This window comes from Scylla paramamosain, chromosome 4 (assembly GCF_035594125.1).
Source record: "Scylla paramamosain isolate STU-SP2022 chromosome 4, ASM3559412v1, whole genome shotgun sequence".
In the NCBI taxonomy this organism is placed as follows: Eukaryota; Metazoa; Arthropoda; class Malacostraca; order Decapoda; family Portunidae; genus Scylla; species Scylla paramamosain.
In genome coordinates this window covers 31,536,670-31,557,026 of record NC_087154.1, presented here as the reverse complement: position 1 = coordinate 31,557,026, position 20,357 = coordinate 31,536,670, and the positions used below count along the sequence as shown (strand labels likewise).

General features: G+C 36.1%; 1 protein-coding gene and 1 long non-coding RNA gene across 2 annotated transcripts in view; one reads left to right on the top strand and one right to left on the bottom strand.

Moving 5' to 3' along the window:
* The window catches only part of LOC135100009 (uncharacterized), a 69,564-nt gene extending 68,914 nt beyond the window's left edge, over positions 1-650 (top strand). Inside the window, exons 4-5 of the long non-coding RNA XR_010268480.1 lie at positions 230-366; positions 510-650. This is a non-coding gene — a long non-coding RNA (uncharacterized LOC135100009). The remainder of the gene's footprint in view (positions 1-229; positions 367-509) is intronic.
* Positions 1-20,357, bottom strand: part of LOC135100007 (sphingomyelin phosphodiesterase-like) — a 36,208-nt gene that overhangs the window by 10,241 nt on the left and 5,610 nt on the right. The window contains exons 2-10 of the mRNA XM_064002829.1: positions 16,532-16,637; positions 10,255-10,361; positions 9,735-10,046; positions 8,250-8,383; positions 7,939-8,103; positions 7,264-7,491; positions 4,735-4,907; positions 3,507-3,698; positions 1,441-1,611 (exon numbers count right to left, since the gene is read on the bottom strand). Coding sequence (XP_063858899.1) covers positions 1,441-1,611; positions 3,507-3,698; positions 4,735-4,907; positions 7,264-7,491; positions 7,939-8,103; positions 8,250-8,383; positions 9,735-10,046; positions 10,255-10,345 — 1,466 coding nt within the window. The 5' untranslated portion in view covers positions 10,346-10,361; positions 16,532-16,637. The remainder of the gene's footprint in view (positions 1-1,440; positions 1,612-3,506; positions 3,699-4,734; positions 4,908-7,263; positions 7,492-7,938; positions 8,104-8,249; positions 8,384-9,734; positions 10,047-10,254; positions 10,362-16,531; positions 16,638-20,357) is intronic.

Here is a 20,357-nt window from a genome sequence, read left to right as displayed (position 1 = left end):
TACGAGAAAATCTCCTGCCTGTATTTTTTTTCTTTTTCTGCACTAGTTCACTAAAATGATTATGAATAGGTTAATATACAGTGATTATGCAAGAGATGACCAAACAAGTGAGTAATTTGGAAATGGTCATAAAATTAAGAACAACAGAGGAGCAATGATAATGGACAAATTGTATTGATTTGACCAGTTACGGATAAAGGTGGTATCACACAGGGCAAATTTCTTCCAGCATGCTGCCCATTTTTGCTGGTGAGACCTGCAGCACAGAGAGTTTGGTGTCACAAAGGGACTGGACCATTGTGTTGATGCTTTGTCATTCCAACAACAAACCCCAAGCCAGCATCTCTTCAGCCACTTCATTTTGCCGTAATTATTCCAAAAATTCTATGTTATTATATACAACTGTATGTTACTTTTGAATGGCTTTCAAGCTGATGATGGAACAAGGATGCTGTAAATCTTTTGCTCCACTTGCAACTCATATAAGCAATGCAGCTTTGTCTCCACAGGCTGGCCTGGCCATGGTCAGGTCACTCCAGGGTTGAAGTGGCAACAGCACAACCTGGTCCTATAGTCAACACCCTGAGTATCAATCAATAGTCTGGATCCACTATAGGTCAATTAGTTTGTGCCAAGCTTTCACACTCCAGCAAAACTTTGCACAGGACTCCATCACAACACACTGTTTATCTCGCCAGCTGCAGTTGCCAAATGAGAGCTATAAATAATTTTACACACCACACAATCAAGTCACAATCACACACTGGCACATATACTTCATTTTTGAAGTTTTATAGTTGACAGTTTTACTCATAAAGTATGACAATAAATTTTTATTTTACACATACAGCCTGTAGTATGACTGCTATTTATTTGACTTCAAATACTCCCAGCAACCCTGGCACCACAGCCATTTTCCATTCTTCCTGACAGCAGAAAATGAGCTGCATGATGTCATTTGCTGCTCATTTTGCCTAGCTATCAGCAAAAATGGGCAGCATGGTGGGAGAAATTTGTTGTGTGTGATGCCACCTTAATAGTGTAGAATGACTAATTTAGATATGCTAAATAATTTGAAGTGGATGCTGGAGTGTCATTACACAGACTAAGGAAGAAAGGTATGAAGGAATGAAGAAGGATTTAGAACAATGAAATTGACACACGTTGTGCTTGACAGTATAGCTCCGCCAGTTACTACTTGGTGACAAACCCTGAGCTATGCAAGGATAGAACCAGCCTTCCAAGTTGCTGAGGAATATTTTCTTACATACATATTAATCAAGATGAGTATTTTTTTATTTTTTTATTATACTTTATTGCCAGCACTCGGGAAAAAAATTATTTTCATTTCATAAAACACTTCTGTATATATATGAAATAAGCCATATAAATTTTCAACATTTCCCAAAATAGTGTATGTATGATATTACTCAGCAGTACCTGTTAACAATGGTGTAGTAGTTATGGCTCCACACCTTTAAACAGTCAGAGTGGCCAGGTGGAATGTGGCCCAGAATATGAACTTTTTCACCCTTGTCCTCAGCATTCTGTAACTCATAAATCAGCCATTGTAGCTCTTGTGCTGGATCAGTTGAATTCAACAGCAACCACCTGGCAGGGAATGATACAAAATTGATTATAATGTCGCTATTAGTGTAATTTTACAGTTATACACTGTTTATGACAGAGCTGATATAATGACAATATATAAGGTTTCAATCTTTAACAGTATATCTATTATACTGCTACTTGTGTTTGTCATAAAATAATTTTAATTGTGCACAAAAAAAAATTATTGCCTAGAAAAGTTGCTCCAGAGTTAGCTTTTAGAGAAAATTAAGAATGCCAGTAAACAGGGTTGAACTCTAGCACAGGCATTACTGAATGTGCCATAAATGATTACTTATGGTTCAAGCAAGTTTGGCATCACAGTTCACAAAAATAAATACATACATGCTATGTACTGCATACAATACAGACATGGTATGTATTGTATAAACATTTCTGTGTACAGTTCACATACCCGAACATACAAATTAATCATGTGGATAAGCCGTTTGTTAGCCACAACTTTGTCATGCTGGGCTGGATGCGAAAAAAGGGGAGGGGAAGGCTGGTGAAGACGCTGCCATATTGCAAAGAAATACACAAACAAATGAGAGATGTCTCGTTACCGTGGCAGATGTGATGGTGCTGCACTGCAGCACACACCAGCACACACTCACAGTTTTAGATGTTAATAAACTGCACTGCTGCATCATCAGATGTGAGGACAAAACACACACACACACACACACACACTTTTAAAGGCAATAGTGCTGCACTGCCACACTGCCAGATGTGAAGATAAAACACACACACAATTTTAGATGCAACAGAATGCCAGTAAACAGGATTGAACTCTAGCACAGGCATTACTGAATGTGCCATAAATGATTACTTATGGTTCAAGCAAAATGTGAGGACAAAATACACACACACAGTTTTAGATGTGATGGCACTGCACTGCCAGATGTGAGGACACAGACGTGGACACACACACAGATGTGGACACACACACACACACACACACACATTGAGATGCTGTGGCACTTCACTGCTGTATGATGCTGGATGTGAGGACAAAACACACACACATTCACTCTGAGACATGGTGGCACTGCACCACATAATCACACAATGAATTTGAGGACAAAATACACACTCACACAGGTCTAGGCCATGCAGTCAAAATAAATAAGCATTTTTCCAATGTTTTTAATACCCCAAGTTTTATGATCCTTGAGTTCACTGCTATGCCTTCAGAAAAAAGCAGTTATGAAACTTGAAAGGGTACTGTGAGTCCTGAACCTTTTAATCTGTGGTCATCCAATCAACACTCACTTCTTATATTTCTACCTGTTCAGGATATCCTAATAGAAAAATAATATAGATATGAGTACCAAATGAGAATAGAGACAATAATATTAGTCATAATGTAGGATGAGGGGCATTATATTATAGATAATGAGCAGAGCAAAGTTTAAAACAATAACAATCAAAACAACAGTCAGTACATAAAAGTACATTCTACACACACACACACTTTGACTTATATGAATGAGTTATATGAATAATGTGATCATAGTGGAATGTCTCATTAACTCATGCATGAACAGTTCATCATTTGAGATAACCTGTAGAAGCTGACAAAAAAAAAAATAAATAAATAAATAAATAAATAAATAAATAAGTAAAAAATAAAAATAAGAATCTTTTTTAATTCATATGGATAAGTAGATATGTGATTTAAATGCATGTGGTTTCTAAACCAATTCTTAGCTTCATGATCCATGCCATGGAAACCATCTCACAGCACCAGCAGTTAGCCGTTTGTTTTTATTTGTAGGATACCCTTCCCTCTTCTTATAGGGATATCAGGCCAGTATACATACATATATGGATACTGACAGACAATTTCACCAGGTGAACTTGCTAAATCATTAATTTGGAATAAGATTACTCACCAGTTCTTGTTATTGCAGTAATTCATATTGAGGGAAATTATTCTGAAGCCTGGTCGCACAAGCACTGAGTAGAAAGCACCTTTTCTTATTGTTGGTGATGATGCTTCTGGTAACCATCGCTGCCACTGATAAGCCAGCTCTTCATAAAGCCATCCCACTCCATGGTTATCCATGACAAATGGTGGGGGGAAACTGTTGCAAAATATACAATATTATTCAGTGATAGAAATAATTTAAAAAATCAAATGGCTATAAGAATGTAAAAGTATTTAAAATATACAAATAAATGTTCACGGTATTTGAGGACAAAAACTAATGGAAATTCACAGAAAATAACACAACTGACTTTAATAACTTAACCCTCATTGATTTAAGATATTACAGTGTGGAATGGTTTTATAATTCACTCATTCACACATGATTATACAAATATAGATGACATAATATGAAGTGTCCCACATTAGAAGGGCTGCTCATGCCACCCTGGCCAAAACCGAGATAACTATGTATAGCACTCTAATGAGGTCTTAACTTTCACCCAAGAGTGGATGAATGTCCCGTCAGTTAGGTCAAAAATCTATACAAGAGAATAATTTTAACATCTAGTCAACCAACAATGCAGGTGTAACATACTGCTGAATAATATTCCTTGTTAGAAGGGCTGCCCATCCAGGATGAGTAGCCTTTATATTATAATTCAGAAAATTTTCTCAGGCAAATGCTCTTAGCCAATGGGAGGCCAGTTGCATTCACCTGCCATTAGTTCCTTTTATTTTGGTGTTCTGGTTGAGACAAAGGATGCTCCCAGCTTTTCTGCTGTGTATTAGTAAATGGATAACCGACCCTTAAACCATTGCCCAGTTTCTTCACCATTTTTCCACTTTGTTACTGTTAATATTGTTACTTTGTGTTTTAATCTTCCAATATTCATGAATTATAATTATTGTGTGCAGTATTCAAAGAAAAAAATGCATTCAAACTTCAGCAAACTTCCAAAACCATAATAATTAACAAAAAAATATACAAAAATTAGGTAGTGAATATCATGATCTCAAACATTTTTTGATGATCATGATTTTGAGACCAAGTTCATTGGCATAGCATATATAAGAAAGTTATGGTTAAAAGAAGTTCACCAAACTTTGAGTGCATTTCTCTCACTTTATTTTGGCACAAGCGACCCTTGTAATGTGGGTCACCTCATATGGGGAAAAAAAAAAAAACATACCTGTTGACTGGTGCTGATTCATGATTACCTAGAGCTGGAAAAATTGGAGTTTTGGGAAAGTATACCATCATTTGGTTAATAGTAGCTCTTATGACATCCAGGTTGCCCTCTCTTGTCTGATTCCAGATATCATGTGGTGGCAAATCTCCAGTCCAGATGATATAATCTATATCCTGCAATATCACATGTTATCAGTTTCACAAAAAATTGCAAGAACTGCATATCTGCTTACCTTTACCTGTTAATTTTCACTACTGGCCGTCTTAAAGGAGGGGGAGGAATTGCCCCACTTGACAATGAAGTTTTAGCTTATGTACCAGAACATAAGTTGATTGAGATACAATTTAGAGCACCTCTTATGAGCAATTTATTGAAAAGCTTCCAGTAGTTCACCTTATTAAAAGCCTTACTGGCATCCAGAAAGCAGATAGGCAGGTGAGCTCCTGGAAGTGTAATAGCCAATTGTTCAGCATCCACACACATAACTCAGGAAGTGTGAGGAGTGAGTGAAATATAAGTGTTACTTTTTTGTCCTTTCCTCATCCATCCCCTCCCCGTTCCCCTTCATCTTCTTGCCCCATGTTCTCCCATTTCCCTGTTACATCTATTTCTACATTCTTGAAATATATTTTTTTTTACTTATTCTATTATTTACTTTTTTTTTTTTTCCTCATCTTTCTCCTCTTTGGAGCTTTGTATTGCAGATATAACGCCCTTTGTATTATTACTGTCATGTGTAAAAATTATCTACATCCACATCCACAACCTCAGATATGAACATAAAAGAAATCCACAACCACATCCACAAACAGTAATGTTTTATGATCTACAATCTTATCCACAACCACATTTTATGAGAAATGCATATCTGGCTCTCTACCTCTGCATCCACAGAGCTCTTAAAATTTAGTATCCAATTCATCATTAGCACACAATATATGCCTTGTGCAGTCCTGTTAATCCTCTTTTCCTTGTACAGACCAACATATGCATGTTGCACACAGTAAACTCTGAGAAGTGAAACAGGTGGGGAGGGTGCTACATATACAGGGTGTCCTGCGAGTAAAGGTACATACTTCAGGATTTACAGTTCAAATAACTTAGTTGAAAATACTCTGTACACATATGCTTTATTTTGCAAGAAATCAAAATGCAAGTTGTGTTCTATGGGAACAGCTCACCTGGATGGGCCTCCACTTCCTTCCTCAGCTCGCTGCATACTTGAGTGGCATCATGCAGCAATTAACAAATGACAGATTAAATTTTTGTACGTGTTAGTAAAGAAAATGTACAGGTAACACAGCAATACAGTGGTTGTTAAACATACATGGCAACTCACCAGCTTCATGTCTGCACAGTGTTCCCACCACTCCTGTACATGTCCCTTTACTGTGAACTTTGCCCCTTTGTATTTATACTCTTGTACTGATGGTGGGGCTTTGTACTGTCATCCAGACGATACCATCTTGAGCTACTCCAATACGTTCAGCTGATGTAGAAGTAATGGGGAAGCATCCTCTCTCACAGAGATGCTTACACTGTAGAATGCTCTACAATCTAGGCATCTTTTATCTGGGTACCTGCATTTATATTCGGTTGCTGCAGCCCAGGCATTCCCATCACAATGAATAACATGTCATAAATATCATCACATGAATATCATGTCCAAATACTCAATGTTACTGAATGTGAAAGGCATCTTCACCATAGCAAAAAGATGCACTTTGGTAGTCAGCTGATTGACAAAGCCTGTCACTTCAGTGTCAAGATGTCAAATGTTGAGTGTCAAGGGGATAACAGTTGCAGTGAGTTGCCATGTATGTTTAAAAAGTAGCACTTAACAATCACTGTATTGCTGTGTTACTAGAACATCTTCAGTGACACATGAAAATTTAATCTGTCACTTGCTAACTGTTTCCTGTAAGGCACTGACTGCATAGATTGTACACAAAAAATTATCACTTAATGCCATGCAGCACCATTTGAGTATGTAGCGAGCCAAGGAGGAAAGAAAGGAGGCAGAGATCCACTCAGGTGAGCGGTTCCTGCAACACACAACCTACGTGTTAATTTCTAGCAAAATAAAACAAAACACAGCATATGTGTATAAAGTATTTTCGACTTAGTATTACTTGAACTATCAAATCGCAAGACAACCTGTTTATATCAACAGTGATTCTTAGACATTTAATGTCCCTGTTTCATGAGTGAGTCTGGTATGTTACTGTGTAAACAGTGAGGATTTGTTGTGAATTTAATGTATACCATTTAAGGTTACTATGCAAAATCTTGGATAAAACATATAAACAAAAACACATTACACTGTAATGCTAATTGAAGAGACAGTAATTTGAGTCTGACTGTATGTGGTTCTGATAGTGAAATGTAAGCATTTTTGTTGAAAAGGGAATCTGCATACACTATAACTTAATTACTTTATAATATTTTGCAAAATCTGAGTTTCAACAAGCACTGTGATCCCTCACATCACCATTACATACTCTGAATGCTGCTTTTCTGCCTACTTACTGGGTGTGCTTGAGCAATATGTTGCAGCATGCTGTGAATGGTCCTTGATGGTGTGTCACATTTGCGATAATCCCCCCAATAGCCAGCCCGATCACCTGGAGATTTTACTGGACCGGAGGAGGCACGACAGCACAGTGGCTCATCGCAGTCAGCATTGGAACCTTCTTGATATTCTGGGTCATAGTGCGTATCCGAAAGATGAAGCACTTTCAAGGTTGGCATTCCTGTCTATGGGTATGATGGAATTAATGAATAGTGAGCATGAGTAACATGTAGTACTTATCAAAGTTTTATATAATACACATGAATGACAGAAATATATTTCAATTGCAAACATACTGCCCAACCTTTTCCTTTTCTACAGCCTCCCTACTCCTTGCTAACATTGTTAACTTGCTTCCATTAGTCTGTCAGGACTCAACAGACAATTTCTTTCCTGATAAATTAAGCAAACTTATTTGTTAAAATTGTTACTCTACATTTCCCTTTACATAGAAACACAACCGTCTTCCTTCACTCATGTTGTACTTCTGGCTCTATCAAATACATTCACTCTACAAATGTCTCTCCTCCATACTTTATTATTCCTTGTACACTTGCAGCTTTACCACAGTCTAGTCTGGTTATTGCCTTTTCTATTGCCTGTGTCCATTCCTTGTTGTAAACATTACTTACAGAAGAGGACTTGGGATGTTGAACAGGAGGTTTTTGTACAGGAGGGAAAGCCACTTTCCACTTATGGTAAGGATTGTATGGTATTCCACAGATGTCTCCAATGACAAAGCCACAAATCTCATCAGGGCTCATAACAAGATTTTCCACCACATATACAACTTCATCCTATAAAAAGTAAATAAATTGTTTATAATAAAATAATAAAGGTTATAAATTTGCAAAAAATTTGTTATAATTTATGTTTAATTTATGTTAAGCATAAAAAGGCACCTCACCAAGAAACAATGCTTGTCAATAACTCAACCACTTACTGCCATAAGATTGACAATGCCAAGGCAGACTCGTGTTGTCTCGATACGTAAGGAAATGCAAAATCCAGATGCTGCCTTGATGATATCTTCTTTTATCATGCCATTTTGGACAAACTTTTGCAGCATACCCACACCTGCAGTATAATTCATATTTACATGTTGGAATATGTATTGCACTAAAAGGTGTAGAAATGTATCATCTTTTCTATATGAAATATGATGATCATCATCATCATAATCATTATTAATGTTTCCATTAGTAACTGAGTCCTGAATATGGAAATGCAAGGAAGGAGGAGAGAAAGACCCAAGAATAGATGGAAAGATTGCATACAAGATGACATGAGAGAGAAAGAACTATATCAACATGGCAGGCGAGAAGAAATTGGAGGCAGCTCATCAAAAACTGCGATCCCATGCAGAGATAGGCTAATAAGCTGACAACAAAGATTAGCAACTGCTTCTGATGTACACTTGGAAAAGATTGTGTTGTGTTTACTTAACGAAGATTAGCAACTGCTTTTGATGTACACTTGGAAAGATTATGTTGTGTTTACTTAAGTCGTGACATGCAATAAAGAAGTCACAGCCTGCCATGTACTGTTCAAAATAATTTGCTTCAAGAAATGATAAATTAATTGCTTACAATAATATTTAATGTAGATTTTTATATCTAAGTAAAATCTGTAGTAGTATTCAGTATTCCTACAGGAATTGTTACTCAATCTCAAACTGTTCTGGATTTAAGATTTTCAGTGCTAGAATCCACCACAGAATCCATTTCTATTAGCTGCTATTCATGACACATCACTTGATAGTTTCATCATGTAGAAAACTTACATTGGAAGTACCTTGAGGTAAGTAAATAGATTAAGTTATAAGCTTTGTTTTCCTTGAAAACTATACCTATCTATTCTATAGATTTAAGTCATTATTTTTAAAAATATAACAAGGTATACAAAATTCTAAAATACCTAATGAGGCTCCTGATGTGTCAAGAAAAATTATATAAGCTTTTATCTACATGAATTTTGCTTTGTTCCAGTAACCATCCAATATCATGCTCTTATGTTCTTTGTTCTTTCTTATGTTCATTTAGGCATTCAGTCTAGCTCAGTCAATGATGATGCCTTTTCCTGGAAATTCTCTCAAGAGAAGATAGAGAAGTCTCTCCACTTGCATCTGTCCTTGCTATTGTCATCTCACACACCCATTCTTCAAGTATTTAAGTCATCTCATTTAAACAACAGAATGGATTCAAAGTTAAAAGTTAGTTAAAAAAAAATGCTACCATGCAATATCAGTGTAATAAAATTGCAGTTATTCTGAGGAAAGCAACTAGAAACTAGAGAAAAATCAACAAAAGAAAGAAAAGAAAAGAAGAAACAACCAGGCAACTCGGTGAGCTATGTCAGAATCTAAAGACCCATGTATTACGTATGAAACCTACCTCACTGAAGTTACCTTTTATGCCATTTAACTTACCAACTTTGCAAGCAGTGCAAGAGGCAGTTGACATGATGGAAGTTTCAATTTCATTCACGACTTGTTCAAGATCGAGGAACTTTCCTAGATCTGTAAAAAATCTTGGCAGACGTGGCCCTTCTAAAAACCGGCCCTCTCGTTTCTTCATAGCATTTAACCCTTTCTCAAGCTCCAAAAGTATTGCTGTATAGTTAAGCTTAGAGATGTCAAATTTTTCCACCCTTTCTTTCTCCTCTTGTGTTGTAGGAGTTGCATGGTCATATGATATGTCATTTTCGTGAAAATCCCAATCTTTGCTGGTTAATGGACTACCTGTGGTTAATGCATTAAGATCAGTTATTGAATTGTGTACAGACAAAATTTATTCAATATTTCATCTGGAAGCTACAAGTTGTAATACTAATGTTTATGAACTCTCATTTTGCAATGGTAATTACATCATTTCAAAATTCAAAGCAAAGACTTACAGAATTAGCTGAAATTCTAGACATTCACTCACAATAAGTTACTGCAAACTCACCTAAATGAAGAGGAAAAAGCAAGCATAACAGTAATGCCAGAAGATTCAAGTCAGGGGAAGTCCTGGCCATGGCAACACGTTGTAGATCCATGCCCTGCTACCTCCACCTGTCAAATAATGTTGGGGTTGGCATTAAAAAGAAAAAAAAAAAAACACCTGCCCCCACAAAAAAAAAAAAAAAAATATATAATAAAAAAAAAAATATATATATATATATATATATATATATATATATATATATATATATATATATATATATATATATATATATATATATATATATATATATATATATATATACACAGACAGCTCTCTATTTGATGAAGCATCAGGAATTTCCTATCTACATTTCTAACAAAAGTGACACCTGTCATCTTTTTTCATGGCAGCTGTCATTGGCTAAAGCTGCCTTCTTCTTCTCCCCCTCCACATCCCCATTCCCTTTCCTCTCCCTATCCACCATGCTTCTCATACCTCCTTCATACATACATACATACATACATACAGAGAGAGAGAGAGAGAGAGAGAGAGAGAGAGAGAGAGAGAGAGAGAGAGAGAGAGAGAGAGAGAGAGAGAGAGAGAGAGAGAAGGGGGGAGGAGGGGGCCCTGGAGAAGAAATGTAGAAACAAAGAGGGAGTGGGGATGGGGAAGCAGACATGGAATGGGGTTGAGAAAGGAGGTGTGGCTTAACTGACACATTAAAACAACTGGCCTATGATATTTACCTACTAAAATCTCTTGAGTTAACATGTGGCTTTGGCTAAATATAAGAGTAGGAAGGCTGCTTCATCAAGTAAGTAGCTGTCTGTACGCATACATAAAAAAAAAATGCAAAAGTAGCCAAGCCTGACCCGTTCATTTCCTGGATACCACATGTTGGATAAAACACTCCAACTAGACCAACCTGTATCAACATGACCTAAATAAGAGTCTGTCCTTCAGATACCACTTCAAACCTTTTGTTTCACTGTAGACTACTTTTTAGTAAATTATTTATTTAAACAAATTTACATATAGATATGAGGAATAAAAAAAAAAAAATCAATAAAACCCCTTAAAAAACTGAGTTTTTTTTCTTCTTAAACCCAGGTTTTTTACAACCCTGAATAATACAAGTCTTCAAGAATACATACTTATATTACCATCACCAAAACATTCCAAACCTCAGGCAAATTGCATTAATCAAATGTACAAAATTATTAAAAATAAATAAATAAATAAAAAATAGTACAAAGAAAAATCTGACCACATTGAAATTAATTAGCCTCCAATTAGAGCATTTATAAATGGCAAGAAATCCACTGTTCATTTAACAGTTTGTAAACCTCTGTCTCTCACAGATAGCATGAACTACACAAACTTGAACATCTCGAGTGCTTACACAAGCATGTACTTAAAGAGGGAATCTGATATAGCTATTCACAAGTTTATTTATCTATACATTACCAAAGTTATTTCTCTGCAATGTGGAGGAGATAATTATAGGACTAACACCCTCCAGAAGGAAGACTGTGAGACTGATACCCTCCAGAAGGGAGGAAGGTTGTGGGATTGACACACCTCCAGAAGGGAGGAAGGCTGTAGGACTGACACCCTCCAGAAAGGAGGAAGGTTATGAGATTGACACCCTCCAGAAGGAAGAAAGGCTGTAGGACTGATACCCTCCAGAAGGCAGGAAGGCTGTGGGATTGACACCCTCAGGAAGGACAGAGACTATGGGACTTGCACCACACCCTCTAGTAAAGGTAGGTTGTTCAACAGAGATCTGACGGGGATATTGCTGTGCTGATACCACTAGGGGAAAGGCAGGTATGGGGGTGGGTAACATTATGGATGGGAGTACACTGGATGAACCATACTAGGCGTGAATCATGATGGATAAAACCACAAGACTAGCCCAGTTGTAATAGCAGTTGTAACAGAAACAATAGTGGTGGCTGAAGTAGCAGGAAGAACACCACAGTAGTCATTGTTTCCCTCTTTGCAACTTCTGCTACACAGTTCATGTGAACGCTGCACTCTTCTCTCTCTGAGGTGAGCGGGAAAAATTTTCTCCTCCAGACTAAATCTCTTTCCAGCCTTCCCTCTTCCTAGGTGCCACCCTCAAAGCTTTCCCACTTCCTCCTGTTTTGGATAGCATCTCTTCCATGCAGATTCACCCAAACAGCTTTCTTTTCCCTAATGCAGTTTCTCAACCTTTATACCCTTGCGTAACCCTTGACATATATTACATGTGTCAAGGAAACCCTGAAAAAAAAAAAAAAAAAAATATATATATATATATATATATATATATATATATATATATATATATATATATATATATATATATATATATATATATATATATATATATATATATATATATATATATATATATACTGGAGCCGTATAGACACACTAAATATATCCCCAATGGTTATATATATATATATATATATATATATATATATATATATATATATATATATATATATATATATATATATATATATATATATATATATATATATATATATATTATATAACCATTGGGGATATATTTAGTGTGTCTATACGGCTCCAGTGTGTAACCGCCATTACTATTCAGTGCCTACTCATCGGACAGGACCTGTTCGTTACTGATTCGTGTATCAAGTGACTCAGTGCAGGAAACAGGCATGGTCATGGTCTACAACAGTCGTCTCTGTGCTTCCTTGCGTGCAGGTACAGTCCCTCGTTCACCCACGATATTCAGTAAATTTCTTTTAGTATTACCAATTAATTTTGACATTAAGTGTTAATTTTCCTTAAACCAGGTACTAATATATATATATATATATATATATATATATATATATATATATATATATATATATATATATATATATATATATATATATATATATATATATATATATATATATATATTTTTTTTTTTATAACCTAATCGGTTAGGATGACGACTATATTACATTATAATAACCAATAATATGCGGTGTATGATTGTAATATTACGAATATAAAATTAAATAAAACTCAAAAGTGCATTAGCTTATCTCACTCTTTTCGCGAAACCCCTAGGGACCTTTTGCGGAACCAAGGTTGAGAAACGCTGCCCTAATGGAACCAGCCACTCATCCTCCATCTCCAGCAAACCGTGCCACCCTGCCAGGCTCCCTCTCTCCACAGCTCCCCTCTCAGATAAGTCAGCTCACAACAGTCTTCCCTCCTCTAGAGGTGCTACTCGATCCGGCATCTTATCTCATTTCCCTATGGTGCGTCAGCCCCTTAACTCACGGTGCGTTGTCACCGCAAGAGTTTTCTTCCCTTCCAGATGTAATTTTGTCTAAATTAACATCTAAGGAGTTTTTAAAACGTGAGCTGGGAAGGCTTTCTGCCCGATACCACGTTAGAGAGAAGCAGTGGCAACTATAAAATAATAAAATAAACAAATAAGAAAAATAGAAAAAAAAGGCCGCAGCTTCGAGAATCTTATAAAGAAACAAATCAATAATTATGAAACATGCGCTGGTTTTAACTTGTTTTCCGCAGCAAGTGATTCTTAATCGTCGCAGTGCCACAGTAGTAGGACCACCACCACCAGCAGTATAAATGATGATATAGATTATAGATCAACATATTTCCCTCCACATTAATGCTATTTAAAGTGGACTTATATCCATTGTTAACTTTTCTATTACTATTATACGGAGTTTCGTCTAATATATATATATATATATATATATATATATATATATATATATATATATATATATATATATATATATATATATATATATATATATATATATATATATATATATATATATATTATGTATGTATTTGTTTACTTACAGTAAAGTTTGTAAGCAAATCATGTTCGAGTGTATTAGGCATATGTAAGATGATACATAATGTCTATTTATTCCTTGGACATATCACAATGATACCTTGACCTTTGATGATGCCAGTCAAACATATCTCTCTCTCTCTCTCTCTCTCTCTCTCTCTCTCTCTCTCTCTCTCTCTCTCTCTCTCACATGCATTAATCAGTATACCAAGTATAACACTGGGGTTTCATCAGTCCCCCTTGTAGCTGAAAATTAGCTAATAATTCTACGAGTCAAACAAGCTAATGGCAACAGTTACATCCCTGAACCGTATGTCCTCGCGAGGGAGTCCCGTGAAAATGAATCCTACGTCTGGCTAGTAAAGGCTGGAAGAAGCAGTCCTCGCAAGTGACCGCAAAATTGCTCCTTAAGAAATCGTTCCTACATAGCATTATTTAAGCTATTATACCTGCTTATCTACAATATACAGCGAGTACTATATACAGTGGGCGTTTCAATTAATATTTTGGAGCAATAAATCTAGCGTAGTGCACTAGATTTATATTACAATGAGTATGTATGTACTACAGAATAAGCCGTAATGGTTCTTTAATAGCCTAATTGGGAATAACAACATTGTTTCTAGCTTCTTTTGATACGAATATATTCACACACACACACACACACACACACACACGAGGAGGTACAAACTTATCATTTGTGGGATCACAGCACTTGGGTAATGTATGTAGTACTCAACTAAATAAATTGATAACTCTCTCTCTCTCTCTCTCTCTCTCTCTCTCAAGAAGAATCTGGCATAACACTATCCGGCGAGACTAATTAATAAATATCAATGCAATTTCCTACGTGCACAGTAAATGGAAACTTAAACACCAGAGTGAGTTGAGCTGAAAACCGTACGTGAACCTGGTTCCCGTCCCCCGGAGACACCATGCCACGAGATCTCTTTTTGTGCTGTATAATGTACCTAATGTAAAATAACACAAAGATGTAGGGGTGTTCAGGAGTAAAATCTGGATGTATATTAAAGGAAACCAATATAAATTCTGTTGGGCAAGTTACAGGGACGGAGGACTCCAGTAATTGCTAGACCACGCACAGATTCATAGGTTCATGCCTTTTCATATGGTACGTTTATAAAAGGATTTTACTGAGCTATGAAGGATAAACGTGACACCTTCCGCTTCACATACATTGTGTGAATGATTTACGTTTGGCTGTATTCACATACCATGAAAAGATTTTCTCATGTCGCTTTGTTAACAAGAACTTGATTGTCGGAATCACGATAACTTGCGTTTTCTCATAAACTGTTAATTACAAAACACATCCTGGTCTTAATTTTTGAAGTAGACACTTCACAATACTGTAATTCAGACCATGTAATTTGCGAGAAAGCTAACAACATAAACAATAATAAAAACACTCGTTTCCAGCACAGCATCTCTCTCGGTTGGGTGACGGGTCTCACCGTGTTCAGCTGAAACTAACAACTTCCACGAACCTGTGTTTTGATTTCCTGGCACGCAGCACATACAGCTGATTTAATGATTTGGTAAAGTATACATAATTCTACTCAAAATATTTTCCAACCTAAGTAAATAACTGTGGATAACAAAGTCTGGCATAGAAATTGGCATTTTACAAAGAAGCGAATTAACGACAGCGCACATTAAAGGGAAATGTTCTTACTGATGTGTTCCATGACGAGAAGTATTGTACATAAAGAAAAATTGTGAAATACAACAATAATGATTTAGTCTGAAGGTGGGTCACTTTAAAATAGAGCATGATGCTTCAACTATATATATATATATATATATATATATATATATATATATATATATATATATATATATATATATATATATATATATATATATATATATATATATATATATATATATACAGCAGATTCAACAACATAACCACGGCCAGATGACTAAACACCTTATACAGTTTAATTAAAGTGAAACCAAAGATCAAGCAAAACTGACACACTGCCACACACAAAGAAAAAAAAATAGAATCATTTTAAGTATTTAACTGATAGTCTTTGATACCATACTTTTTTTTTTTTAAGGCTGTGAAAAACTATTAAATTTCCCCCATGCTTCATATCTTGAGTTTATACTGTTAGCTGAAGTGATCCGTGACTACAGGTACGATGTTTGTTGTGGCCAGGGAACAAGTAGTCCAATATTCTCAGTCCCCTGCACTAGTAAATAAAATGCAAATAAGTCTCAAGTTAAGGTATGTTCTCTTAAGATATTACTTAAGCATAGCATGTTGCATAAGCCAAAGCTAGTAACAATTTAACAAGATTTGTGATTCACGCTAAACTACCAATAACTACCAATACATAGTTAATTCTGTGAAGAAAAAAACGAGTTTATGATCACTAATTACAAAACTCCCGACATAAGGGGCTAAATACTAACCTCTGGGGAGCAGGTGAAAAATCACTCCCGAGGAGACCCTTGCTGCCCCACTCATGGAGTACTCACTCCTAGGAGGCCTGTTCTTCCTACGCGGCTGCACCTGATGCTGAGGAGTAAAGAAAGGAAAATAATTTACAGTTAGCCATGGTTGGTATACAAGTGTGTGTGTGTGTGTGTGTGTGTGTGTGTGTGTGTGTGTGTGTGTGTGTGTGTGTGTGTGTGTGTGTGTGTGTGTGTGTGTGTGCAAATAAACAAATAATTAAATAAATAAATAAATAAATAAATAAATATATATATATATATATATATATATATATATATATATATATATATATATATATATATATATATATATATATATATATAATATATATATACTATGCATATCAAGAAGAAGAAACCATCAAATTAATTATTTTGTTTACAGTTCGAGGTCAAGAATACTCGAACAAAATAAAATGGGGAGACGAATGAAAATATATGAAGTATTGCCGTCCTACCTCACTACATAACAAACAAACAAGAGAGGGTAAGTTAATAACTAAATACGAACCTTGGTGCATAATTTGCTAGTTCTCCAGTTTTCGGTTAGCCTTCTGTTTCAGTTATTACATAGGTCAGGGTTACTGACGCACTCTATACCAACGTCTACCAAATACATCCAAGGGCAATCTGGCAGGTATCCACGTGAGTCTCACTCATCTACGCCACCTCGCCACCCTCCTGACACAGCCCCGTTACGCTGACCTATTTCATTCTGACACATTTACACTCTTATCAATCAACGGAACGACCCAAAAATCCATCATGTGAGCACATACTGGGAAAATGACGTGTCGTAACTAACTCACAGCACAGTGTGCACCTGTGTGGAGGCGAAAAACACTGTCCAGCGAGATGGCAATACCGGGTCATTCACCCACTGCACTACTGTCATCTCGGATAGAATTTTGTTGGGCCACCGTTTGGGTCAAGATACCTTCTTGCTTATCCTACTTTTGCCAGAGGCAGAATCAGTCACTGTTCCTGCATATCAGTAAGTTAAAAGTCCCATCGCCGGCACAGTTATAGTATCATTGCCACATTTCTATAAACTTCCCAACTATAACGGTACTTTCAACTACAATCCTGAAGCGAGTTTAATACGAGACCATGATCCAGAATGACCAAGTTTCTACAACTGATCACAACAAAAAATCCTCCAATAAACACCATATAGTTTTCTCCTGTTCGATGGACGTATGGTACACAAGCGGTAGTGAGAGGAACGAACAGCGAGGTCGTTGACCACACTGCGGTACCGCGGGGGAAGTGGAGAAAGAGGTAGGAATCCAAGGTAACTACTACAGGATAAGAGAGAGAGAGAGAGAGAGAGAGAGAGAGAGAGAGAGAGAGAGAGAGAGAGAGAGAGAGAGAGAGAGAGAGAGAGAGAGAGAGAGAGAATTAAGATTAATCTTTAAAACACGCAACTGTGTGTGTGTGTGTGTGTGTGTGTGTGTGACAAGAGAGAGAGAGAGAGAGAGAGAGAGAGAGAATTACGATTAATCTTTAAAACACGCAAGTGTGTGTGTGTGTGTGTGTGTGTGTGTGTGTGTGTGTGTGTGTGTGTGTGTGTGTGTGTGTGACAAGAAAGAGAGAGAGAGAGAGAGAGAGAGAGAGAGAGAGAGAGAGAGAGAGAGAGAGAGAGAGAGAGAGAGAGAGAGAGAGAGAGAGAGAGAGAGAATCTTTCCAACACGCAACTTCCTTCCAACTCTTTCCAGACCATGACTCGCAGGATTAAGAAGACCCAAATCTTTCACTTGGGTCTCTGTACGGCGTAAAGCGTGCTTATTTAACACAACCAGCTATACCTACCACCATGAGGCTCAGAGAACTTCAGGTTTGCAAAGGATCTAGATTGTTATCACAACAGCATTCTCAAAGATCTTGGTGTCTTATCTCGACTACTTTCTATAGGCTTTAGTGCAAGATATTTTGGGTTTTCAATGGCTTGTAATTCTAGTGACCTGCATTATCACGGGAAAAATACTAACCGCAAGAATCCGACTAATAATCTGTGACATTTAAAAACAATCCTTATGACAAAATGGTCAAACAATACGGGCCAGTTTCACCGTTTCGAGTTTTGTTTCATGAAAGAAAAATCGGTTTATTATTTTTGTTCCGGAAGGCTTGACTCATTCGTGAATATTTACTATACATGAACGCATACCTACCTACAAAAACATCAAAAAGAGCGAGTCTTGTTGAAAGCAATACATTAGCCTCATTTCCCTTCCGACGGACCCATAGAGCTGGAAAATCACAGCAAGGGACGATATCAAGCATATCAAACATATCAAGCTGAAGAAGGACACCTTGTGTGTAATACAAGTCTATAAACAGCATTTGAAATCCTAACCACGTGTTAAAACGAAAATTGTACTACGAGTATATTTCAAATTTAAAACGCTTTCCCAAAAGCTTTACTTTACCAAATGATTAGCAACGCCTGCCCTTAATACTCAGAAAACGCAATCCATTACATCATAATAATAGTCTTATCACCAGCAAGGAAGCTTACTGGGTGAATAGCAGCAAGTTACTTCCATCAGGGGATCACAGATGGTTAATACAGCACCACAAGTCCCGTTGTTTAGTATGATTTCTGCCGAATTACATTCTCTCTCTCTCTCTCTCTCTCTCTCTCTCTCTCTCTCTCTCTCTCTCTCTCTCTCAGCATCACGCCTTGTCTCACAGTAAGAATAAAAGAATCAAAAGAAGTTTGTCTCTTACAGTCGTCTTTTACGTTACGTTGAGAATTCAGCGGCAGCTAGTATTCTTTATAGAAGACTTACAGAAAATCGAGAGAGAGAGAGAGAGAGAGAGAGAGAGAGAGAGAGAGAGAGAGAGAGAGAGAGAGAGAGAGAGAGAGAGAGAGAGAGAGAGAGAGAATTTGCCAAGGAACGTGAAATTGAGATCGCAGAGGACGAAAAAAGCAAAAAGGTGTCAGCCAGCAACATGATTTTCTCTCAGGAGGATCACAATTTTTCTTGCAGTATTACAGACTCGCTAACGTCTCAAGAATACAATAGACTTATTCACCTCGAGTCGTGCGGAAGATGCACACCAGACCAGATGCGTTCATGGTTAAGTCGTCGCGAAGCACAAACTTTTCTTGAGGTAAGTAAATTTACATGTAATCTGTGTGGTGTTAGAATCACTGGTGGCTCTGAAAACTCTCCATTACAAATTCCTCTGAGAAACGTGTCCATACTGTCCATACGTGTTCATACTGTGTTACAAGGATGATCGCTCCTTGGTTTGTTAGTTTGCTCAAGTTTGGCTTAAGAAACGAAGGACCCTAAAAAATGTAAACATCACTGTAATCATGCGAGACTGTTGGCTGTTGTGAGACCACAAATTTAATGTATTACCTGCAATAAGTTGACAATATATATATATATATATATATATATATATATATATATATATATATATATATATATATATATATATATATATATATATATATATATATATTATATATATATATATATATATATATATATATATATATATATATATATATATATATATATATATATATATATATATATATATATATATATATTCAAAACAAACAAGATTTATCTTTTAATATATTATATATATATATATATATATATATATATATATATATATATATATATATATATATATATATATATATATATATATATATATATATATATATATATATATATATATATATATATATATATATATATATATATATATATATATATATATATATATATATATATATATATATATATATATATGC